The 26,078-nt window shown below is 41.3% G+C and overlaps 1 protein-coding gene across 1 annotated transcript; it reads right to left on the reverse strand.

The window, feature by feature from the left end:
* Positions 1 to 1,247: 1,247 nt before the first annotated feature.
* Positions 1,248 to 26,070, reverse strand: CRNKL1 (crooked neck pre-mRNA splicing factor 1). Its single transcript, XM_030558119.1, has 14 exons — positions 25,966 to 26,070; positions 19,736 to 19,888; positions 18,210 to 18,301; positions 17,933 to 18,091; positions 17,392 to 17,558; positions 16,485 to 16,663; positions 14,289 to 14,459; positions 12,918 to 13,109; positions 11,913 to 11,972; positions 9,618 to 9,698; positions 6,791 to 7,030; positions 3,879 to 3,980; positions 1,948 to 2,196; positions 1,248 to 1,510 (listed from the first exon to the last, which is right to left on the reverse strand). The coding sequence occupies exons 1-14, from the start codon at positions 26,062 to 26,064 to the stop codon at positions 1,343 to 1,345; spliced, it is 2,112 nt and encodes a 703-aa protein (XP_030413979.1). The 5' UTR covers positions 26,065 to 26,070; the 3' UTR covers positions 1,248 to 1,342.
* Positions 26,071 to 26,078: the final 8 nt, after the last annotated feature.

Genomic DNA, 26,078 nt, shown 5'->3' on the forward strand with positions numbered 1-26,078 from the left:
CTGAGCAGAAGCAGCGAATTCATGTTCCCAAACATTCTCCACAGAAAGATTTGAATAATACATGGAATTTAGTCTGATCATTGAAATACACCTCTTTCCTCATTAGTAAGGAACAAACAAACAGGAGATTGGCTTCTTGAGGCAAAGAAAAGTCAAACTCCTTTTTTTCCTCAACTCACCTCCAGATTGCCCCAACAAAAGCTACAAAGCACATTGGTCACTTTGAGTGTTGCATTGTATGTAACAGTTCAAAAGAAGTGATATTCATTCAAGTATGCTAGTGTTAACTGTAGAGAGAATCAAACTGGGGGAAGAGAACAGAAGCATCTGTGTGTTAACATGCGGCGCTCCAATCATACTTCAGTCCTGCAGCCTACTGTTGCATATTAAAATCTTGCATGAGAAGGTAGCGTAGTATACAGTTAATCTACAAACAAAGTCTTCACAGATGTCCCAAAGCATTGTCTTCGTTAAGGGAAAGGGTGAGGCCGAGAAGTTTTAAAAAGCCAATTTTTAGAGTCAAGTGTGCTGCATTTGACATGAGCTGGCTTGACTCTAACAGCTTCCATCTGAAGGTCTCAGAACACTGTGCAGAGGTAGGAAAGTTCTCACCCGTTTTACAGAGCAGTGAAGTGACTTGCCCGCAGGGTTACACAGCAACAGTTGGGAACAGAATCCAGCTTTTGAGTCCCAGGGCATGTCTGCGGCAATTAATGCACTGGGGGTCAATTTAGCGGGTCTAGGGAAGAGGCTCTCCCAGTGACTCTGGTACTCCACTGGAATGAACAATAAGAATAAGGTAAGTCAATGGGAAAATGTCTCCTATCCACCTAGCGTGGTGTAGACACTGCAGTAAGTCAACCTAAGCTATGTAATTCATGAGTTAGATTGACTTACCCCCATGGTGTAGCCATGGCCCCAGTCCAATACCTCCCTGGAAACTTCTACCTGAATGGAATGTTATTAAACTCAAATTGACCTTTAGCTTTAAAGCTAGAGAGGGTGGGCAAATATTTAACTCACTGAAAAAAATTTAACATCTGCACACTGGCATATAATGAAAGGGTTAAGTCCCCTGTGGAAGGCTTAGAAAACAAGTGGACTGTATGTGTTCCATTTCCAGCTACTGCGATCAGAGACTGTGAAAAGGAATTTAGGGAGAATTTAGAAAGTGTTAAACAAGGTTCATACGCAGTCTCCTGGGAAAGGGGTCACCTGCTTGGCACTTTTCTAACAACGTAGCAGCATTAAAAAGTTACTCAAATACATTTATTCAGTCAATCACAGATGAAATACTGTACAAAAATCAAATGCATGGGGGCAGCGGAGGAGAAATGCAGCGTTAGGATTCGCTCTCATCAATGTCCTTGTCTGGATCCATCTCTTCAGTTTCATTTTCTTGTTGCTGTTTCTTCCAAAGTTTAGCCATAGCAAGCAGTTTGAGGTTGGGCTGGTTGGCAGCATCTTCTGGAAAGATATAATCATAATATTCCTCCCAGCCAGCGTCGGACTAGAAAAAGAAAAGTACAAGCCACAAGTTAGTTTGTTTAGTCTGAACACGTTTTCACAGTAACATTAAGTTCCTGGAGTACGCCGAATCCTCCTCTCTAACAAGCATGGCAATGAGAGCTAAGGGTTAAACCAGAACTGAGGTTTTTATTCTTCATTCATTAGAGGACTGCTAAAACTAAGGAATCAGTAGGGCATGGAGTCCACTGCCCATTAATGTTGCTGCCTCTCTTACATGTAACTAAAAGGGAGAATGCAGACAGAAGAGAGATTTGAATAGCCTGAATACACTTAGCATTTATTCTCAGAAATAACACCATGCGTATAGTTCAACTAAATTAAAGTTTAGTCTCATAGATGCACTATAATAATGTATTGTACACAAACAGCTTCCTGTGATTGCAGGTGCCATTTTATTTTCCCAGCCTTTACTCTTACCCCATCTTCAGCCTTCAATTTTCTTCTCTTCTTGACTTTATCTGGCATAAGTTTATCTACTCTCTCTTTATTGCAATCTGTTCCAAACTCCTCTTCAAAGTTTCTCCAGGATTCCAGAAGCATGAGTCTCTCCTCCTTCTCTTCGCAGTTTCGCATTGTTTTATTAGCCTCTTCGTATACCTGTCTGCATCTTAGCAAGCTCTCCTCTTTTCCCGCAGACAGTTCAAACTGAGCAAAACTGATCCATACCTAAAGGAAAAGCAGAGCAAAATCTAATGGAAATTTCATTGTGAAAATGTAATTAAAATAAAAACCAGCAGGATGTGGCCAATCTGGAAACCATCTACGTTAGTTTCAGCACTTTTTCAAGCATTATAAACAACCAGCTAGACAAAACTCATGTCAGAGTAAGATTTTGGTTACAGCCCCATTTTAGTATTGAAGAATATTCTGGTTTTACAGCAGAATACCATTGTTTCCTTTTTTTTTGTTTTTTTTTTAAAGAGGGGAAGTGATTTCAACAAGGCTGAAGGTTGTCTTCGCAGAAGTCTTGCATCAAACCCGATCTTAGAGACCCCACAAAATTATAAGGGTGGTAAGACCAGTGTCTTGGTTCACTCTATCTTTTGTCTTTCTACTCAATTTTCTGCCAGTTTTTGTAGCCTGACCAGAAGAAACTGGATTAACACTCCCAATTCATTTTCTGTAAGCCACTTTGACAAACAACCAGCCATAGCACTGTGATTTAGTTCTATGATATCACTAAATTCAGCCAGGTTTATTATGACCACAAATAATAGCCAGCTGGTGGCAAAGTGTCTGCAATTTTTTGAGAGCAGTTTTTTTCTTTTTTTTAAAGAGACCATGGCTGCTCAGAACAGACATGCTTCTGCAGAACTGATTTAGTTTTCTCTTTTTAAAATTAATTTTATAGCCATTGTGGGGTTGTCAAGATAATTTTCCAAATGTGGGAAGCATAGGAAACCTGGCATAAGAAGCAAAGCAGCCTCTAAGTCCTAGTAACCCAGGGCTTCTGCAGAGTGATCCTTTTTTAATAGAAAGATATAAAGACATCTCATCTCTAAGCGTGTCATTTAGCAATACTAACATTTTCCCTTACTTATTCCCAAATGCCCTGAGTCATGACGGTCCCCACAGAATAATGTTGATGGTTAATTTTAAAATGCCATACTACTGAAGTAGCCGAGATTCCTTCCTGGATTCTGATTCTGGCACATAGAATGCTGGGAATCATTAAGAAAGTGACAGATAAATCCATGATACTCCCGCATCTTGAATACTGTGTGCAGATGTGGTCGCCGCATCTTAAAGATATATTGGAATTGGGAAAGGTTCAGAAAAGGACAAAAAAAATTATGGGTATGGAACAGCTGCCGTATGAGGAGAGATTAAAAAGATTGGGACTTTCATCTTGGAAAAGAGATGACTAAGGGGGGATATGACAGATCTATAAAATCATGACTGGTTTGGAGAAAGTAAATAAGGAAATGATATTTAGTCCTCCTCATAACACAAGAACTAGGGACCACCAAATGAAATTAACAGGCAGCAGGTTTAAAACAAATGGAAATATTTTTTCACGTAACACAGTCAATCTGTGGAACTCCTTGCCACAGGATGTTGTGAAGGTCAAGACTATAACAGTGATCAAAAAAAGAACTAGCTAAACTCAGGGAGGATAGGTCCATCAGTGGCTATTAGCCAGGATGGGCAGGGATTGTGTCTCTAACCCCTGTTTGCCAGAAGCTGGGAATGGGTGACAAGGAATGGATCACTTGTTCTGTTCATTCCCTCTGGGGCACCTGGCATTGGCCACTGTTGGAAGGCAGCATACTGGGCTAGCTGGACCTTTGGTCTGCCCTAGTATGGCTGTTCTTATGTATGATCAATTGTGGCTACACAAACATTACCTTGACATGCTGTGTCCGCTGAAGCAATCTGCGGTAAAGGTTTCTTGTTTTCTCATACTCTTCTTGCTCAATTTCAAAGTCAATGTAGGATTTCCAAAGAACCTGAGAGAGAATGTGTCAGTCTAAATTCAAAACTCTTGAAGTTATGACTGTTCAATGCACTTTATAATACAAGCCTTAAGAATTTAGGTATAGAGGTTACCAAATAGAAAGGTAGCCAAATAATTTTAAACATTGAGGCAGTACTAGGTATTACTGTCACACATAATATCACCTGTAATCTATAGCTCTAGGTAAGCGTAACAGGACAAAGGACAGAACCCACTATCACAAACAAGTGAGTGAATAACTGGTTCTGGGCTGAATGAAACATTGGGGTTCCAAGAGAAAGAGATGACATCAAATCATTAGAATTTAGATGGAGGAAAGAGGCTGAAAAGGGATTTAAGAGGCAAAAAGAGTCAGAAAAACAATGGGAAAATGTGAACAATGAGGCAAAGGAAACTGAAAAGAGGATGCTGCAAGATTTCTGCTCTAAGGCAAAACTTGTGGATCTGTGAGCTGCTTACACTTATGTGGAACATTTACTATCATGGGAAATGTGGATAACAAGTTGCTCGACAGACACTATCTCAATAATGGGAGCACTGTCCAGAATGAACAGTGAGCTGTAGAAATAAGTGGGGGAGACACTAAATTTGCCATTGCAGTACTTTTAACTTGAGGCAATTGAAACTGGAGAGAGACAATATTCTAGGTATGAAAAGGGAGGGATGTAGTTGTATATAATTAGTTTATAGATGATAGCTTAGGCCATGAGTAGAGAATATGGTGAACTGAACAGACACATCCTATAAGTAACAAATTATTTGAAGACACCCTAGTAGACTGACGAGCTATATAAGGAGGAAACTACAAAACACTGGAGTGCAGCCTCAGAAAAGTAATGTGCAAGCAACCAAAGTAGACAGGTAAGCTGTAGTGTCCAATGCATCTAAACTGGTAAGAACAGAAGTGAGAGCTATTTTATTTTACAAACATATGTATTGCACCATTTTGAGAGAGAGCACGCAAACTTGATATTACACAACCCTGACTCTAGCAACCTCATATCTAATACCAAGGCAATAATTTTTTTTTAAAACTGGAACACATGGCTACGAAATATTGAGGCAAAGAATTAGACACATACAGAATGCCCAATTATACTAGCTAGGATGAGATATAAGCAGTGTCAGCCCTCATGCTACAGACACAAGTCAACCACGAACTTCTTAGGATTAGAAAATTATTCCCTTAGGCATGTTACGCCACACTTGTTTATTGTGGACTGGTATACCACCTGCTGAAGATGTAGCTGAGCTGGATTAAATGGACCACTGGTCTAATATACCATTACAAGTCCTATGTTCCTACTAGCACAGGGATGGGCAAACTATTGCCTATGGGTCCCGCCCCTTGAGCTCCAGCTGGGGAGCAGGGTCAGGGGCCGCTCCGTACATCTCCTGGAAGCAGCAACATAGACTCATAGACTCTAGCACTGGAAGAGACCTCGAGAGGTCATCGAGTCCAGTCCCCTGCCCTCATGGCAGGACCAAATACTGTCTAGACCATCCCTAATAGATATTTATCTAACCTACTCTTAAATATCTCCAGAGATGGAGATTCCACAACTTCCCTAGGCAATCTATTCCAGTGTTTGACTACCCTGACAGTTAGGAACTTTTTCCTAATGTCCAACCTAAATCTCCCTTGCTGCAGTTTAAGCCCATTGCTTCTTGTTCTATCATTGGAGGCTAAGGTGAACAAGTTTTCTCCCTCCTCCTGATGACACCCTTTTAGATACCTGAAAACTGCTATCATGTCCCCTCTCAGTCTTCTCTTTTCCAAACTAAACAAACCCAATTCCTTCAGCCTTCCTTCATAGGTCATGTTCTCAAGACCTTTAATCATTCTTGTTGCTCTTCTCTGGACCCTCTCCAATTTCTCCACATCTTTCTTGAAATGCGGTGCCCAGAACTGGACACAATACTCCAGTTGAAGCCTAACCAGCGCAGAGTAAAGCGGAAGAATGACTTCTCGTGTCTTGTTTACAACACACCTGTTAATGCATCCCAGAATCATGTTTGCCTTTTTTGCAACAGTATCACACTGTTGACTCATATTAAGCTTGTGGTCTACTATGACCCCTAGATCTCTTTCTGCCATACTCCTTCCTAGACAGTCTCTTCCCATTCTGTATGTGTCTAATAAGCCCTCCCCCGGCTCTTATGCGTAGGGGCAGCCAGGGGGCTCTGCTGTGCACGCTGCCCCTGCCCCAAGCACCACCCACGCAGCTCCTATTGGTCGGGAACTACAGACAACGGGAGCTGCAGGGGCAGCGCCTGTGGATGGGGCAGCATGCAGTAGAGCCGCCTGATCATGCCTCCGCGGAGAAGCCGGAGAGGGAACATGCCGCTGCTTCCAGAAACCACTTGAGGTAAGTGCCGCCCGGAGCCTGCACCCTGAGCCACCCGCTCCATGCCCCAACCTCCTGCCCCAGCCCTGATCCCCCTCCCACCATCTGAACCGCTCAGTCCCAGCCCGGAGTGCACTCCTACACCCCAAACCTCTCATCCCCAGCCAGAGCCCTGACCCGTGCACCCCACCCAGGCCAGAGCCCCCTGCCACACCCTGAACTCATTTCTGGCCCCATCCTGGAGCCTGCGCCCCCAGCCAGAGCCTTCATGTTGTCCTGCACTCCAGTCCCAATTTCGTGAGTATTCATGGCCTGCCATACAATTTCTATTCCCAGATGTGGCACTTGGGCCAAAAAAGTTTGCCCACTGCTGTATTAGCAGGTTAGTTGATTCCCCCACAACCATGCAGTGTGTTGAATAGGTTACTTCAGAGTTCTTCATTTACCCCCTTACCTCTGGCATGTCTAACCGAGGTTGACCAATTGCCAATTCGTATATTGCCCGGGCTCTGTCAGTATCACCAAGAATGGTTTCTAGCTCAGCAAATTTAATCCATGACGTGCAGTTTTCAGGTGTAAATTCCAGGAATTTTTCATACAGTTTCCGGCAGCGATCGAACTCCCGCAGTTGTAGCTCCAGTTCAATGTAGCCTTTAAATAGTTTGTTCTTTGGGCATTTTCCTATGGACGTTCCCTGTAAAATGAAAAAAACAGCAACTACTTATGCCATCTCTATGAAGAAGTGCTTTTTTTAGTGTCCACTTACTGTTCAGTAGTAGCATTTAAATTAATCTGTTTCACTACAGTTTCTGTTGACTACTCCAATCAGGACTAGTGTGAAATCTAACTAGTACTGATTCAGCCATTACAAAACTAACAAGTGCATAAAGTATCTAATTAGTGCTCTGAAGATAGAAAAAGTATAACTTGTTGCAGACAGCGTTCACGTTTATAATGTTTCTCCATGAGACCTCATCACTCAAAACTGAGCTTATGTGAACGAGTGCTTCATCTTCTGAGTCTCAAGACGGTCACCCCACAAAGGATGGCTCCAGCCTCTGATCCTCCAGGTAAGGGATCCATAAATATATTCATAGCATGAACCACATCTTAATAAATATGGTTGCAGGAAGCACCTCCCCTCCTACTCACAATTGCACAACAACCGTCGGGGCCTATAGTAATAACTACCGGGACAAGTAAGTTTAGAAAAGTACTGAATGTATTTTAGCTCCTTTTAATTAACTCTAGGAGCTGAAAACAAGTAGAACCACCACCACCACGTGCTCAGCCATGATGACAACCCAAGAGGTAGCATTCTGTGATTCACAGTTTGAGAACCTCTCAAATTAAACAGGTTCAGATAGGAGTGCTTGAGGACAGGGAAGAAGGGACAAGCCATATGTCTCCAGCATTAATGGACTGTAATACTGGAACAACCAACTCATACCCTCCTCAATCACTTTCTGAGGGAGACAATGAAGGCAAAAATATTCAAATATTTATAAAATGCGCCCAGTATCTAACACTCTGCCCATGAGCTAAAGTAACTGACTTTTTAAACCAAAGTCCACACACTCCCTCAATATAGACCCCCACAAAACCTTCCTTACACTTAGAAAATGCATGAGAGTCACACCCTATCAATATACTCACTACAAATCAAGGAAGCTATAAGTCAAGCTAGCATTAGTGTTCAGTTCATTACCAATCAAGTCATCAGTTCCAACACATGACTACCCATGCTACACCCACCTACTTCTTTCCTCCATTTCTCCCACCATTATCTTTGTTTTATCCAAATTAAGCTCCAATTTTCTGTCATCCAACTCCTAATCTCTCACAAATACTGGGAAAGCAAAGACCCCACACCACCTGGGCCCAATGAAAATGAGGCAGAACAGTGTGTTATCTGCATACTGAGGACAGCTCAAAAGCAGGAGCCTCACATATGTTGACTGTATATGTGTGAGTGAGAGAGAGAAAGAACAGAACCTTGCAATACCTCCTAGAAAAGCTCTGGACAGAAGACTGATTGTCCTTTTGGGATCTCATTGTGAAGAAAGAATGGAACTGCATACCAGCAACAACGTCAGGACCAGACAGGGACTAGAGTGGTATCAACAAAACCTGGTGGCCAGTACTATCCAAGTTGAGCTAGTAAGAAATTTTCAATCGAGGAAACAAGCACAATTTCCCTAACATACCCAAATCAAAAACAGGTCTTTGAAAGGGTCAAGGAAATCTAAGATTTCTAAATGGGATCACAACTACCTCTTTAGAACCTACTAAATCACCTACCCCCAAATGGGAAGTTAGAGATAGTGATAATTGGTGAGCATGCCAATGTGAAGAGATGGCATCTTGACAAAAGCCCTAGCAGCAGCACAGAAGGACAGATGGCAGACTGTCCTGCTGCAGGGAGGCATTAACTTCACAATGGACTTAACCCTCTGCTTCATTTTACCAGCCAAGGGCAAGAGTCCAACTCAGCAGGCAAAGCTCCTCCAGCATTTCAGCGATCAAGCAGCGCACACAGCCAGAGAAGACATTCATATTAACGCCCAAGCCCAGGTCTGCCACCGTAAAACACAACAAACCTGATCTGTTTTATCTGCAAAGAAACAGATGTCTTCTCACAGTAAGAAGAGTGACTCATCATTACCAGACTAGCTTTTCCTTGGTCACAAGTAAAATGCCTCAGTTTTTAACCAAGACTACTGGAAAACTAAGAGTGGAGGGAAAGTGAAAGATTTTCATTTAAAAGGGGCTTCTGTCAAGGCCAACTCCATCTTTGGAGAAGCACTAGTGTGTTACAAAATTCGGTGCCAAGGGCTTGATGCAGTTTCGTAAGAGACTGTCCAAAGTCCTTGTATTGCTTTAGCTATTATCCTGGATGTTGCATTCAAAACGCCCAGGAAACAAGTCCTATTACCTGGATGCTCAGAGTTCTCACAGATCAAGGGTGGTTTTTAAAATGTTTTCAATTCATCTACTCTATAAGCACAGAAAGGTGATTCTCTGGCTTCTCAGCTGAAACAAGTGGAACTCCATTACTTCCAGCTTTATCCAAACCTCTAAACAAAGCCATGCCTGCCTTTAAAATACACACAACCGCATATATGGGACACGCAGGTCTCAAATAAGCGTAGACATTTTGATTTGCGTAGATGAGTTGTAAAGAAGAGACTTTTCAAAGTTCTTTCAACTCTGTTAACCTTAAAATTCTTAAGTTTCTAAAAGACAATTCAGTAATTACCCTCTTGCCTTCCTTTACTTACCAAAGCTCTTCTGGCAAATGGAAGATTTTTCTGTCTTATTTCAAACTGAGCATACAACAGCCACATTTTGGCAAAGGTAAACTGGAAGAAAAAAAATCAAGATACATTTGGCTTAGATGGATTTTTAGCAAATAATGCTACTTATGTAGTTTCAGAAATTATTTCCGTTTTTTACTGACTGTGTAGAGTCAAGTTATATTACGGTAACTGCATGGATAGTCTTATTTGAATGAACAATATTATTCTGCTGAACAGGTGAATGTTACACAATCCAAAACAATTTATCATGACAAAAACAATTTATTCATGATTATGATAGGGTGCTCACCCCACACTGGCAGATAAGAGGTTAATAGGAGCCCTAGGGAGGCTGTGCAGGAAGCAGCCAATTAGAAGGAAGCTGTACGAGGCAACCAATCAGGGCCCAGTGGGCTCACATAAAAGGGAGCTGCAGGGCAGCAGAGCAGGTTCAGTTGGTAGTGCGAGCACAAGGAGTGAACACTGCATCTTTAACAGGCTGAGAGACCTGCAGCACCATGGACAGAGCAACTGCTGGCAGAATCCATGGAGCAAGGGGAGCTCCTTGCTGGCTTCCAGGACTGAGCAGCCAAATGCCCTGAGGAAGGTCGAAGGTGGTACTGGGGCCATGGGGAAGTGGCCCAGGAAGACATAGCAGCAGTGAGAGGAATAAGGACCCAGAGTGGTGTGCAGGCCTGGGTCCACTCCCAGTTCCTACTGGGGAAATGGCTAGACTATAGAACTCAGATACCACCCCTGGAAGGGAGAAAAATGAGGATGGTGACATGGCCAGAGGGCCAAGTCATGAAAAGGACACTACAGTACTTGGACTGAAGCCAGTCAGCAGGTGGTGATGACAATGGGCAGGGCACCAAAGGTGAGGGTGCACTGGGTAGCAGAGCTAATCCCTGTGATGGCCAGCAGTGGGTGCTGTGCTGGTGAGTGAACCCGTGACAGTCACTGGCAGAAACTGTTCTACAGGAACAAAAAAAGTTATACCTTGCAAATTAAGGCTATTGAGAGATGTCTTTAAGAACTGAATAGACTGCATAGAGCAGGACAATGCCACAAGGGAAGAGGAAATATGACATACAACTGTTTCCAACAGCCATAGACACACAAATTAAAATTAATTTCTTTTAACAAAACAAATCAAGTTAGTACTATCTATACTAGGTAAAAAGAAAATCAAAAATATAAAGACTTGAGTCCAAATGGACCAGGCTAATATAGGGAAGATTCTTTAACTGTAACATTAAACTTAAAATTAAAAACAAAATGTACATCCATATTTTCGCTGTCAAACGTTTCCATTTTGTGAAGCAGAATAGCATCTTCTCTCTAATTCACCCGTAGCAGCTTTAAAAACATTTTTTTCATTCAACAAGGAAACAGGGCTTGTATGGGGATAATATTAAGCAAGTCACTAATATGCTAGACTGTACCTTGATCACTGTAACAAGGTGAAATAATGTGTACATTTAATGTTCTGAGAAGAGAAGTGAAAAAATACCCAGAGTTCAATTCCTATATTAGGAAATACACATAGCACATTTGGCCTGTTGTTACTCATATACCATAAACATCTACCAGACTTCTATTATGCCCACATAGGCACTATTTACTGATTAAATATTTCTTTTTTAAATAAAGGGACTAGAATCAACTTCATAAGAGGCAAAAACAAAACAAAGAGAAGGAGAAAGCAGTGTTTGTATTTCTAATGCAGGGGTAGGCAACCTGGCATGCGTGCCAAAGGCGGCATGCAAACTGATTTTCAGTGGCACTCACATTGCCCGGGTCCTGGCCACCAGTCCAGGAGGCTCTGCATTTTAATTTAATTTTAAATGAAGCTTCTTAAACATTTCAAAAACCTTATTTACTTTACATACAATAGTTCAATTATATATTATAGACTCACAGAAATGTTAAAATGTATTACTGGCACATGAAACCTTAAATCAGAGTAAATAAATGAAGACTCGGCACACCACTTCTGAAAGGTTGCCAACCCCTGATCTAACCTAATCAAAATCCAGAGTAACCCTCTCATTCATATTCCAGAACAAAGACTAATGTCTATGCTGGTGATTCTTCTGTGGGTCTATGAGCCCTCCATCCCCTGCTGACTCAGAAGGGAACAGTCCAATTGCTCTCTTGTTACCAGGGAGGAACATGTAGACCTGGGCAGTACACGGGTAGATAATCTTCAGGATTTTGAATAGTGTGTTTTGAGCCAGTCAGGGTTTCACACTAGACACATTAGATAAGCCATACCTTTTTGTGGGGAATGAGTTCCACACATGCTTGATATACCTGTCTGGTTCGTTCTGGATCCTGGAAGGACAAGCGAACTGGGTTAAATATTCTATTAAATACAAAGATTATTGCATGGCTCTAATAAAATTCTGATTTAACAAACTAAATTCTGAAACTAAGGAATTTTTGGAGGAGTATGTTTAAGGCTAAATGTTTAAAACTCTGCAAACTAAACTACCTTTAAAAAAAAACAAAAACCACAAACAACTTGCCCACCCATTTGTGTGCACAAATCTAAAAAGCTGGCCTTTCAAAGTTTAATGTTAGGATCAAGTGTACAGACCACTTTTTAGACCAAAGTATTATGGTAAGGGTTACAGACCTTTTACCCTTACAGTGGGAATGTTTTTTTGTAGAAGAATAGCTATGATGCTATGTAATCATATTAAACAAAACTTTAAAGTAACTACAAAATGACTGATTATAAACATGGAAAAGGAGGTTCTATTTCCACTAGTAACTTATATCATTTACTTAATGTCTGAGGCCAGAGTAAGAAGGATTTCAGATATTCCCTGCAAGAGTCATTTTTAAAGAGTAGTTTTACTGAATTTGAAAATGCTACCACAAAATGTGAGTTCTGACAACAGCCTGCCATGGGTAATTTAGCTAAGCCTGAGGTGGCTTGTTTCTACTTTTCTATACCAACAGGTTATCAATGTGGATTGGGGAAAATGCTGAAGGATGTACCATTAGCAACTTCACAGGATACTTCCACAAACTGACTGTTCAGTTCATGGCGGATTACCAGAGATAAGCATATAATTTAAATGTCTGTTATAAGTAGAAATTTTAATTTTTCAGAGAAAAACAACTCTGTCTAGAAAGTCAAACCCCATTTCAGTTTTGCAAATTAAATGAGACAATAGATTTTGCTTATTTAATTAGAAACTCAGAACCAGACAGCATCTTACTTAGTACGTCACAGCCAGATGTGGAAAAAGAGGAGACTCATGTTTTTACCTTTGCCTCCAGTTCTTCATACAATGCATAGTTGATCCAGAGATATATGTATCTCTTCCAATGTCTTTTCTCTTGAATTGGTGGAACGTTGGCAATGGCTCTTTCATAAACTTCACGTACGGTATCAGGATCTGCATCACTTTCAACCAACCGCAAGTAATCAAACCATGCATCGTAATTGTGGGGATTAGCCTTCCGGAAAGGGATGGGAAACTATTTCATTAATGAAATTATAACAGGTTCCTCTCCCTATAGTTTAAAGCAGAACTGTGTACTTCTATAAACTTATACATCTGTTTTTCTAAATTATTCACTGAAATATTAATGAAAGGTAAAAATGTTCAAATGTTTAAGTCATTTAGGCATTTTTGCAGCTTTTATTCAGAGAGATTCATGAGGGTTAAAATGAACAACTAGAGTGGGAAAGGATTGTCACCATTGTATGGCTTCAGCAATTCAACAGTTACATTTAATAGAAAGTGGGCATGCCAGATTTCCCCCCACTGCCCAAAACACAGTTAGAAAGAACTAAGATGTTTTGTAAATGTATGTGGACAAGTATATGAACCTAACTTAAATCTAATAACTGACTATCAGCAACAGTGCAATTTGCAAATACGGTAACTAAAACAAAATCCTGGTTTTGATTTGTATTTGACTAAATGGGTTATCAGGCAGGCGTCACAGTCTATGCAATATTAATTACTAAAAGAAGTGGAAAAGACAATCAAAGCACTAATTTCACTCCTTCCCTCAATCTTTCCACTTAAAAATTTGAAAATATAACTCCTCCATTGCATCAGTTTCTTGCAACACCATGGTGGATAAAGAAAAAATTAATTCATATCCTAGCAGGTAATTTTGGAATATGTCAAGTTAAGGGCCAAAACACTCATGATATCATCAAGCTGTAGACCCCAAAGCTGATAAATACCCAAAATGTTTAAGTTTCTAGATGAGAGGGAAAGAGAATTGTTAGGTTTAATCATCAGAGACATTAAATATTTAATAAGTCAGTATGCAGTTCTAAAAAAACCCCAAAGAAACCCAAGATTAGGCTAGTTTTTGTTACCCTTTCTGTAGTTCATGTAGTGGAACTGAATCTATCCCACTCAATTGACATGTACCCCCTGTAGCCCAATTCCCTTTAAATCCAACAGCTAGATGTTTTAAATGCAGTATGAGGAGCTCTAGAGAAACTTGTATAACTTGCAGATAAGTTATGATTAAACTAAAAAATCAATGATTTCATATGACCCACACATGCCCTCTAAAAGCAGTGCTCAATACCACTAGACTCCTGAGAATCCCGTTCAGCACTGGAGACTGGAAAGTGTTTACACAGCTGTAAGCCTCTAGATCAACACTTACCTTCACTTCCTCTTCGTACTGGAATCTCCTTTTGCTGACAATAATGTCTTCAATGCCTCTTCTGTCTCCAAACTTCTTTTCAAAGACGGTGTAATTTTTGAAGAGTTCTTGGGCCTCCTGTTTTGGAATTCTATCCAGGGCATATTTGTAGATCACTCTCACCCTCTCAAACTGAAAACATTAACATATGACAAATCAAAATGATTTGTAATACATTTTATAAAACATCTCCTTTCTTCCATTCCCCGTAATCCATAGTTAGAAGTAGATTAGTTTGGTAAAGGACATTTCAGTCTCTCACTGAGTACACAGCAACTTTTAAATATAACTGTTTTGCCTTTTTTATCACAGGGCTAACATGCATTCTTTCAGGAACTCTGTGAGGAGTAAAACTTGAAATAATTGTATTACTACCATCAATGAAGCTGAAATATCACTTGCCTTCTACACTACAAAGCATGGCACTGCTATCAAAGAAAGGAGCAAAATCAAAAGCCACTGGCATATTGAAGAATAAGCATCAAAGGTCTGATCCTGCACCACAGAAGTAACTGGGAGTTTTGCCACTAATTTAAGTGGGAGCAGGAGCAGGCCCAAGGAAAGGAAGAGAGAAAAAAGCCTTTTACCTAATATACAGGAAAGCAGAGATGCAGGTGCCTCAGTGGGTTACTACAAAGAGAAAATGAAATGGGGAATATAGCAGAAACATACTCTGGACTACTTTGCTGCACAGTAATTGTATAAGCCTTAAAAACATATCAAGATACTCTCTAGGGCCAGGACTTTGTTTGTAGAGCACCTAGCACAATGAGGTCATAAAATGGTAGGAGCATCTAGAGGCCAATCAGGCTAATTAATAGTAACATGCAAAACTTGTTTTTCATATTGCTGATAAGTCAACAATCATGATATGACCATGTTAAAAAACAGCAACAAAATAAGCCACAATCCCTGCCTTGTGCCACAAATAAGAACCTACAACAAGCATCTGCATGGTAACCTCTAAGGGGCTGGAAATCTGACAAACAAAGCAAGGATCATTGGTAGGAGATAAAAGGGTGCAAGTACATGATGCTTTGGGGAAATATTCTATGGCAAGCAGGGTTCACACAGAAGGAATCTAAAAGATATCAAATCAACAAGGGAAAATTGTACACCAAGATGTTTGGCTCTAAGTACCACTTTTCCTAATGAAACGTCTCTCCAGCTGATACTTTTAGAGTGAATCCACACTTTATAAAAATAAATCCGACAAGGATATTTAAACCAAGAGCAATGAAACCCAGTGTATCACAGGGTTCTTTAGGCTCCCTAGCATCCTAGCTTGTCACAAAAGCTCTACAAGGGGGCAGTGTTTGGTGTATACCAGAATTAGAAAACATTGTTCAGAGTTAGATGAGGAAGCATGGTACTGTAGGCAAATCTGTGCAGAAAAGTAGGTACTGAGCCAGACCCTCAGCTGGAGTCAATTAGTGTACCTCCATGATGATAGTGGAACCATGCTGATACACCAGCTGAAGATCCAGCTTACACCATATATAAAATAACAATTTTGAGTCCTATTTTTTCCCAGTGTTGGACCCCACCCTCTCTCTTCTCTTGTTTAAAGTTTCGGGTTAATTCTTAAGTGGGTGGATTTTTTTAAGTTACGTTTTAACTTTTTAGGATGTTTTTAGTGTGGTGTTACTAATGCTCCAGCTGGGACACATGTTTATCCCTGCAAGTTTCTCATATATTGGGTAAAAAGACATATTTAGGCCATGATTAGAGCCCCGTGTGATTACAAAATTTGCATCTGCATCCAATCCACAAACATAGTCTGCAGATATTCGCAAATCTGCAGGGCTCTAGCCATGATCCTGCAGAAACTTACCCATGTAAGCAATGCCACTGAGTTAATCCCATTAGTTCATATGCATAAGTGTTTGCCAGATCAGGGCCCAAGTCTCCTGATGGCAAGCAATAGTATCTTGCTCAAGTTAACAAGAAGAGAATAAGTTTCCCTTGATATCACCAAAAGGCAAATATAAACAAAACCAAGTCTCCTTGTTACTACATTCTGCACACGAGTACTATGAACTCAGTCAAGATGCCAAGAAACTACAGCCAAAGAGAATTCTAAATGACGCAGAGCACAACATTCACCAAGACATCTGCATTTTTATATTAGTTCAATACACTTTAGCAAGTCCTTACTTCTTTTTGGTTCTCCTCAAATTTTGCAAAGGCCACAAACAAATGCTCATTCATATGTTCTTCTCCAAAGAACTCCACTGCTCTCTCATATACTTTTCTTGCATGGGCAAAGTAACTGTGTTTCTCTTCAAAGCGGGCATACTTGATCCAATTCTTAACATCAGGATGCACAATGACAAGTATAGAAATGTTAAGGAAATGGTAACAGTTCTCCACTTCAAATTCCATTCTTCCCAGGGATCACATGACCATGGATCATGCGAGAACAATAGTTAAAGATGAACCAGGCAAAGAACATGTCCAAGCGGTAGAAGAAGAGGGTTAAGGGGTGTTCCACACAGAGGGGGTTTCAGACTCAGGCCCTACAGTTTTTAGGAAGGAAAAATAGTGAATAAAAAAAGGGAAAAATATAAGATGAGAAGAGGAGGAAAAACTTTTAGTAGCTCTGGCAGAAAGGAGGGGCAAATATCTAAGAAGAAAGAAGTGACCCTCTACCTCATAGCAATTTTTAAATGCAAACTTCCAAAGCTCTCATATGTGTGACCCACCACATTTTACTGCAGTGCTTTGTAACGTTTACTGTTTTTGTGTGTGTTGGTTTTTGTTGTTGTTGGTTACAGTGCTTAAACTGTCAGCATCTTTCAAGCCAAAAATATACACCTATTGTGGCACAGTTAAATTACAAGCTCTTCCAGGACATTTATACTCATTTAATTGAATTTCACTGTGGTAAATTAAAATTCCCATCCACGTGTACTCCTAGGTATCAGCAATGTTTGTTGCTCACAATACAATTAAAGTGGAGAAAAGTCACATACAAATTCATGGGCATTTAAGATGGATAAGGATGAAATGTAAAATGTGGATCGAAATGTAAGTGCAAGACACACTGTTCTAAAAAGGATATATCTCTCATAAATAGTGCGTGCCCTCTCCACCTCCTTGTATCTCAGTTCAAAGTTAATATAGGAATGCCAGGCTTGTTCCTCCGGTTGCCACTCCATCCAGCGTTCAAACACCTGACGTGCTCCAGCAACGTTCCCCAACATCTCTTCCATGTAAGTATACTTGTACCTTTAAAAACGGCAAACGAGCTATCATTGACAAAACCATTTAGAAATGTACTTAACACAATTATTATCTATAGGTAACTCTTTTGGTGGTATTCATTATTTGCATCACAGAATTGTCCAGAGGCCCCGTTATGCCAAACCCCTATCCTGGTGAGATTACAATCCAAACGGGGAGTGGGGAGGAATGGACTTTCCAGTAATGTGAGCCTTTTTTTTAATATTAGCTTGCAGAATCTGAGAAAAAGAAAACTCAAACACCAGAGATGTTGAAGACTGTATTTGCATATGCAGACATTTTTCTTTTTCACTAAGTGAAAGATCAATTGTTTTTATTATTAGAGGTGAAATAGCGAGTTCTACTATCTGAAAACTCACCAGAACTGGTTGACCCTGGGGAGGGTAGTGATGGCTCGATCCCAGATATTGCGGGCATGGTTAACCTGGCGGTTCTTCATTTCCATTTCTGCATACTTCAGCCAGAGGGTGACATTTCTGTAGTCCACGTCTAAAGCACGCTCGTAGATGGAACGAGCTCTGGAAAGCAAACAACATTGTTGAAGTAAATGCATCTATGATGCAGTTCAAGAACTCTGACAATATTAGTTACACATATTCTTGAAGGCATGTGAGAGATGCCCATCTTCATAATTACCTTTGTATTTCTTTTAGGCTTTCCTCCCATTGTGCATACTTTATCCAGTTACTGATAACAGTCCTGTTTTTTCTTATATTATCTTCAAAGGTCTAAGAAGAAAGTCATAATTTATTTTTTAAAAAGTAAAATGTTTCTCTATGCAGAAAGATCCTATTATAAACCAAGAGTGATGTACTGGTAACTCAAAAACAAGATATCAATAGATTGGACTAAAAATCCCAAACGTATTACAATTAGTTTAAACAGAAGTTACAATACTTAACTTTGAAATCAAAATGAATAAGGGGTTTCCTAAGTCATGTACTTGAGCAGTTAGAAATGTAGCCGGAGTTGTGATAAGTGTAGATCATAGGAGAGCTGTAAGCCTGTATCCATCTGTAACACCAATGGACTAACAATTGTAACAGCATTCAAAATTCTTTTAAAAAACCCTTTGTTTGGATATTTTAATAGTAACATTAATTGAAGTTATGGGGCTCAATTTTTGCACCCAACACTGACAATATATTAATTTGAACATGCCACATGCATTCTTTTGTGGCTCTAAACTGATCACTTGATGGAAGTATCTGATATCAGACATGCCAGCACTTCATACTTCCCAATGGTCCAAACATCTATAACATGCACATACTTTATTAGAGTTTATAGGCCATGAGAGATGCCTAGGAACTCTGCCTCTTCTTGACTAAGTATATTATGACTCTTATTTGTGTGTCCAAATGCCAGGAGGCAAGTTTTCAGTTAAATAATGAAGCATTTCCACAACTTTGATGCAGCAGAGATAGCACATTCAGCGTTAGAGGTTGCCCCCAACCTATGTCCAACAAACATCACAGTATCATTCCTATCTAACAGATGGACATGAATGGAGATAACCCTTTGTATAGCCCTCAGCACAACAGGGCTCTAATCCTCATTCAGGGGCTCTAAATTCACATCCCTTTGGAGACTAGCTTCAGTAAGCATTCAGACACTAGACACCAGGGGTTGACACGGCCCTTTTGCCAAGCAGCTCATCAGGGTAATCCATTGGCAGGCTGTGAGACATTTTGTTTACATTGACCATCCACAGGCACGGCCCCCTGCAGCTCCCAGTGGCTGCAGTTCACTGTGTCCAGCCAATGGGAGCTGCGGGAAGTTGCGGCCAGCACATCCCTATTCCCTCCTGCTGGCTGATTTTTACTCTTCTTCCCTTTTTCTATAGCCTACCTCTCAAGATTCTAGCACACATGAATAGACTTATTAACAGTATACATACAGTTTCCAATACAAAATCATAATAAAAGTTATACTGTTAATTTGCTACTAAATCCAAATTCTAAAAAACTGTGCATTTAATTGTTTAAAGGGAACAGGTTAAGTACCCTTAAACAGCTATTTGTGATTTTACCTTAAAACCACAGAATATCTATTTTCTCTCTTTGAAGTTAATGAAGAATGAATGAAAACGTTTAGTAAAGTTTAAAAATATGCTAGCTTCTTAGTCCTGTACAGGAGCATCAAGTCGCTTGTGCGCTTACCTTCCGTTTTCGAAGCTTGTAGTCATTTAGCTCCTCTTCATCTGTGATCTTTTGTTGCGGAGGTGGTGGAAGAAGTTCAAGTTCTCTCTCCTTTGCTTCTCTTAACAGCTGTTCTGCTGTGATCTGTACTTCTGCTGGCGCTTTGTTTTTCACCTGGGAAGAAGAAAAAAAAATTCTTTTTTTTGGTAATCTTATATTTTTCTACACCTATAAAATACTGAAAACCCCCAAAAAGTGAGTTGACCTAATGATTTAATATGTGAAATATACAAAGGAGTAGGATTTGGTGACTGGCTGAGAATAAACGGAACTGAATTTGCAAACAGACAGGAAATAGCAACACCAAATATAAAATACTTGTTACTGTGTCCATTTCACCCCATAAAAAATGTCAAACTCAGAAGCTATAACCCTGCCTGGAGTGCAAAAAGATTGGATATGTTGGAACAAGTCCTAGGAGTGTATTCATGCAAGTATATCTGGGACCAAGGTGACCACTCACCTTGGGGGGTGGAAAATTTAAATATGAAAATAGATTTGGAAACCTTCGTTTATTTATCAGATGACATGTAAAGTTGGGAATATGATTTCCTCATTTTTAAAAAAATATTATAAAGTAAAAAAATCATACCACAGACAATTTTACTTTTTATCTATGTTACTGATAGCTCCTTGACATTAAGCATGAAAGAATTTTTAAACTCCAACTTGACTATTTATGTCCTTTCTTTACTTTTAGCATTGGACAATGAAAACCAATGTTGGCTGTTGAACTTTGGTTTCACATTTTCAGTAGTTTCAAAACTGAAGAGCAATATTCATTTGTTTTAAAAACTCTTTTGCTTTTCAGAAAAATGCTGTAAACATTCTACTGATATTACAAGTTTCATAAAAGGTTGGATTTAGAAAGTTTAAAGTGGGGCCAACCAGGTGACTCCATACCTCTGAAAAAAATGTCATATAAACGTCATATAAACTATTGACTGGATTAGAGATACCACAACTACATAAAGCATGAATATAATCTGTTAAGGAAAAAGTACAGTATAAAGCCAGGAGTTTCAACATTTTTGGGAATACAGAGTAAGGCTCCTATCCTGAAAACACTCATATACTTAATTTTATGCACATGAGTAGTTTCATTGAACAACAGGATTATTCACATTCATAAATCTAAAGACATGCATGCCAGAACCGCATGGGAATTTTTTTAGCATACTTTTTTGTTGGTAAATGCTGATTTGTCAAAGCCAGAACTTTTCACAGAAACGTAGACTTTCACTGGGAAGTTTTTTCAGGTCCCAGATGGAATTTATGGCCAAAATCAGAAAAAAAACACACAAAAAAAAAACACTCTACCAAAATAGCCAATAGCCCAATGATCAGGGCACTCACTTGGAATGTAAAACACCCAAATTCCTGCTCTCCCTGATTCAGAGCAGGGACCTAAACCTGGGTCGCCCACATCCCAGCTGATTGCCCAAACCACCAGAGTATTAGCTATTCTCAGATAGGTCTTTCTCAACATCTCCCATTGGAGCTGCATCCATTGAGCCAGAGTGAGAGAGAACGACTGACTCTATGGCACTGTTCTTCTATTGGCAGCCCGCAGGCTAGATCCTGCCACCAGGGACTTCTGTTTGGCCCACTGCTGGGCATTAGCTGTTCCTTCATACCTTCAAAAGCAGCCAATTAGAGCTCCTCGGGAAACAGTGGTGCTCACTCCCCCACCCCTCAGGAACCCAACCTATTTTCACAGGAAGGGGTGGGGGGAGCTATTCCTGCTTACAAGAAGGGTGGGAGAGAAGGGTGCAGAAAGAACTTTGCAGCTCAAGATAGCTCCACTCCTTTTTACCCCCTCCCTGCTCCACTCCTTTTTACCCCCTCCCTGCTATAAGCAGGGATGGCTCCTCCCTCCCTTTCACACCCAACCAGGGAAGCAGGGGATGAGGGACCCCTGGAGTTGCCTAGAAGGGGGAGGCAGAGGGATACCACCGCAGCCCCCCTCCCCTTGGACTGGGATCAGGGGGTGAAGAACCCAGTAGGAGAAGTGAGGCTGGAAGCAGGATGGGCTGGGCCAGTGGTTCTCAACCCATGGCCCAATCGGCGCACAACTGTGGCCTATGTAACATCCAGGTAGTATATACATTGTGTGGATGTGGCCCACATAAAACAGAGAGGTACATACGCAGCCCACAATGTTAAATAGGTTGAGAACCACCGGGCTGGGCAGATGCAGGGAGGCAACAGGGCAGAACTGATGGGAACTGGGCAGATGCACTTAAGTTTATTTTCCCCTATGTTTACCATCATGCCATGTATTTAATTTAAAAAATTTTCATTTACATTTAAACACAATGGAACTGGACTGTGTTGATGCATTTCGCCTTATGGTGATACACTTTTAATCAGGCACTTAATCAAATGCTTATGGAACATAAAGTGATCAGTAACTGACGTACTTTCATTAGTTAAACTAACTGCAGAGTACTTTTTTGGGAAGGTGCGTGGGGGGGAACAGTGCAAGAGTGTCAATATTTCAAGCAGTAAGAAAGGGGAATTAGAAGTTAAACTCACAGGAAATGAATGAACTTCTAATTTTAATTTTATAGTTATAATAGAATTAACATTAATAGCATGATGTTTTAATAGCATTACAGTGTATTTGTATAATAATTTGTTTGCAAGATTATGTTGTACTCCTATCCACTGGCATGCTTAGCCTTTTACTTTGAGAATAATAAATAATACCCATCATACCTCTCTTTAAAGGTTGCGACCTGTGGCCAGTAGCAGGCTTACTACAGAGCAAACACCTGAACAGCCCTCTGACCTGGCAACATTTGGACATTGACTTATTTAGTCCACCAGAAATTTTAACTGAATACCACTGCTCTACAGTGTAGTAGATAAAGCAGAAATCCGGCAGAGCAGGGACCTGAACCTGGGTCCTCCCACATCGCAGGTGAGTGCCCTACCCACTGGCTACTCAAAGAGGGGGGCTTGCTCTTGCTCACACTCACTCACTTTTGAATGGTCAGGGTTTCATCCAGATATTGAAAAGCTGAATTTTTTTCATGAAATAGCATTCTTGCTTTCTGGTCAGCCCTAAGGCACAACTGTTTGCAGGACCAGAGTTTTAGTCACAATTCTGGTCAGCCTTCTGAAAGTCAGACAACTGACTTGCAAAGAATGGTCTGTCTGGGTCAATGGGGCTCCACGTGGGTGTAGAAGACACCTTAGTAATAACTGATTATTTGTTGTTGTTATGGCAGCAACATTATACCTAGCAATAATTATTGGAGAAGTCCATTTTTGTTACTTATGAATTATAAGTATTTTAAAAAAATTAATGTGGATGAATGTGCACTAGTAGGAAATAAAAAATCTAGTAAACCCTTAACTGGCCCAAAGCTTCAGAGCAGTAGCCTGTGTGTGTACATACAGCTCTACTGCAGTCAGTGGGGCACTATGTAGGCCTTGGCGCACCAGCAATGTCAATCAGGCACCAAGGAGGTGAAGCGTCTGCCACGATTTAACTCAGTGTATGGTCATTGTCTGTATCTGTATTTAGTCAAAATAATGTCCATAGATGCAGTGATTCAGCATCTAATTTCATCAGTCAGTACTCCAGGATTAGGTTTGTCACAGTGAGGGGGAAAGTCACAGACAGCATGATTTTCCCCTTTGCCTGTGACTTGGTTCTGTGTCCATGACTCACCCTGCAGCAACATCCTGCCTGAGTGTTGTGACCAGGAGCACCGGGTCACAGCCCTATTCAGGTTTGACCACCCTAGATGCTCTGTCATGACCAGGGGTGGGGTGCAAACTTCAGTGAGTGACACTGTGATCTGGTGCACTGGGTTGCAGCGCTGTTCTGGTTTGGCCCACCTGACCAATGGGGGGGGAAAAGGAAGAACCCCACATGCCAGGTCTCAATGCCTGGAGCAGGATGATGGGCCCAGCCTGGCGTGACCAGGGGCTGCAACAGAGAGGTGAGCTTGCTCCCCAGCCTCCCCTCCACACCAGACTGGGATTAGGGTTGTGGTGCTGGAAGCAGAGGGTGCTGCTGCAGGTAGCAAGGAGAGGGGCATTATTTTGTTAATCAAAATTCAGGGAGCAGTCACAGTAAACTTAGTAACCTGTGATTTTTACTACATTTACCACGACTACTCTGACTTCTGATTTTTAAAAATGCCATGGCAAATCTGTATTTCTATTCATGATTTATTACCTGATTGAAAGCAAAATACTGCAACATATGTTTAACCTTCCTTCTCTGTGACTTTATTAATGATGGGAATAACTTGAAGGAAAAACTGATGATTGCTAACATTTATTAAAATCGAATCCTTCCAAGCCTATTTATTTTAAGGAGATACATTAATTCAAATTACTTTTCTGAACACTAAAGACTGAAAATCACCATAACTTGACTACATTAAAAGACACAAGTCTCCACCAATAGTAGCAACATTGGCAACTGTAGTGTAGACAAGGCTCAGGTGTTTTTAACCATGGTGTCATACAACCCATCAAACTGAGAGGGTTAGCTGCTCATACAGTACTGGCTCCTTCTCTTCACTGACAGCTACTAAGCGTCATTAAAATATAGCTTAAAAAATTACTTCTGATACTTTCCTAATTTTACTTGTCTACGTTAACAGGTGCTGTAGTTGCCACAGGGAGGTGATGGGATAGGAAATAGGAGTGGAAATGATCCACAAGACAATCTCCCCATTAAAACATGGGGATTTTGATGGCAGTTAAAATACCCTCCCTCTGTACACTTCAGTCTCCCACATTGCTACTAGTGCTGTAGCCACATCAGCGGTTCACAGGTGCTGTTTTTCCAAGACTAAACAGCTGGGATAACTTATCTGTAACCTTCAGTTCAGCTTTGTCCCCGGCCCCTCTCCACCCCCCCCCCCATTGGGTTATTTTCACATTCTTTAAGCTAAAAATGGCTTTGAAACGGTGAGTACATGGAATCTGGACTTGTTTTTTAAAAAGAAAACACTATAAATGGGTTGAACGGAAGTAGTGCTTTGTGTTAACTCCACACCAGCACTTTTCTGGTGGTCTTATCTGTTTCCTTAATATTTAAAATATTTGAAAACCATGTTTTTGGCCTTTTTAGTTGTTGAGAAAACCTTCCCAAGGGGACATGTCATTCCCAAAGGGACATGCACAACAATGGGCCACATTCAGACCCTGGTGTAAGTCAGTGCAGGGGGACAGAATTTTGCCCAGTAGTTCTGAGATGGACAAATTGACCTTTTGTATTTTAAATAGCTACAATTGCTAATCATTTAACTGCTGGTCATTTCAGCAGAAGTTTCCAACTGCTTTGGAACCATGGGATGAGGAAAATAGGGAAGCATAACATTTTTTCTCCATGAAACAAGCATGCTCCACCATTCTAAGAAATGTCCCTTATTTAGTACTAACATCCCTCAGCATGTATCCCATAATGGTCCACCAGTATGTGTGTTTGATCAGATAAAAGTTTTCAACCAACAATCACGAGAACTATTACGGGGGCGGGGGGTGGAAACACATGACTGTGTTGTACTTTAAAAAAAAAAAAAAGTAAGTGAGACTGTTTCTAAAATGAAGCCCCCACTGATAGCTGGGCTCATGCTCTACGGTTACAGCTAGCAGCAGAGTACTATGCAAAAGCTACAGTATTTCCATCAGCACTGGCACCAGCGACCCCACCACACCCACCTTCCCCTCTCCCTCATCCCCCTCCCTGGTCCAACTGGGTCCAGGTCCCTCCAATTCCCTGGCACCCCTGAGCCTCCCCACCCCCTGGTCCCCCCAATTCCCCCAGTCACAGGTCCCCCCAATTCCTTGGCACCCCTTAGCGCCTCCACCTCCCGGTCCCCCCAATTCCCCGAGCCCCCCGGTCACAGGTCCCCCCAATTCCCCGCCACCACCGAGCCCCCCCACTCCCTGGTCCCCCCAATTCCCCGAGCCCGTCACAGGTCTCCCCAATTCCCATGCCCCCCGCTTTTCCCCTTCTCCCCAATTCCCCTCTCACAGACACCCCGACCCCCGAGAACTTTCACCCGTTCCCTCCACTCTGCCTCCCCCTCCAGGCACGCACACCCCCGTCTCCTTTCCCCGGGCACCCCGATCCTACACCCCCCCACCGCCGGGCCGCCCCCCGCGGTCGGTCACACCCATGGCCGGGCCCCGGGGGAACAGGGTTAGTCCCCCCGCACCTTTGCCACTTTGGGGATTCGCTGCTTCCCAGCCGCCGTAGACGCCATGTTGCCGCCGTTCTGAGCCCGAGCTCCGTCGACCCCGCCCTGACCTTTCATCTCTCACCCCGCGC

This window comes from Gopherus evgoodei, chromosome 3 (assembly GCF_007399415.2).
Source record: "Gopherus evgoodei ecotype Sinaloan lineage chromosome 3, rGopEvg1_v1.p, whole genome shotgun sequence".
In the NCBI taxonomy this organism is placed as follows: domain Eukaryota; kingdom Metazoa; phylum Chordata; order Testudines; family Testudinidae; genus Gopherus; species Gopherus evgoodei.

Bases quoted from the DNA above. Each gene is read 5' to 3' on its own strand.
- CRNKL1 (XM_030558119.1), bottom strand. From the start codon at position 26,064: ATGAAAGGTCAGGGCGGGGTCGACGGAGCTCGGGCTCAGAACGGCGGC. The intron at 18,092-18,209 runs GTAATTATGAAG...TTTGCTTTCCAG, and splicing joins AGCCTAAAAGAAATACAAAG to AGCTCGTTCCATCTACGAGC. The intron at 3,981-6,790 runs GTAAGGGGGTAA...ATTCTCTCTCAG, and splicing joins CTCGGTTAGACATGCCAGAG to GTTCTTTGGAAATCCTACAT.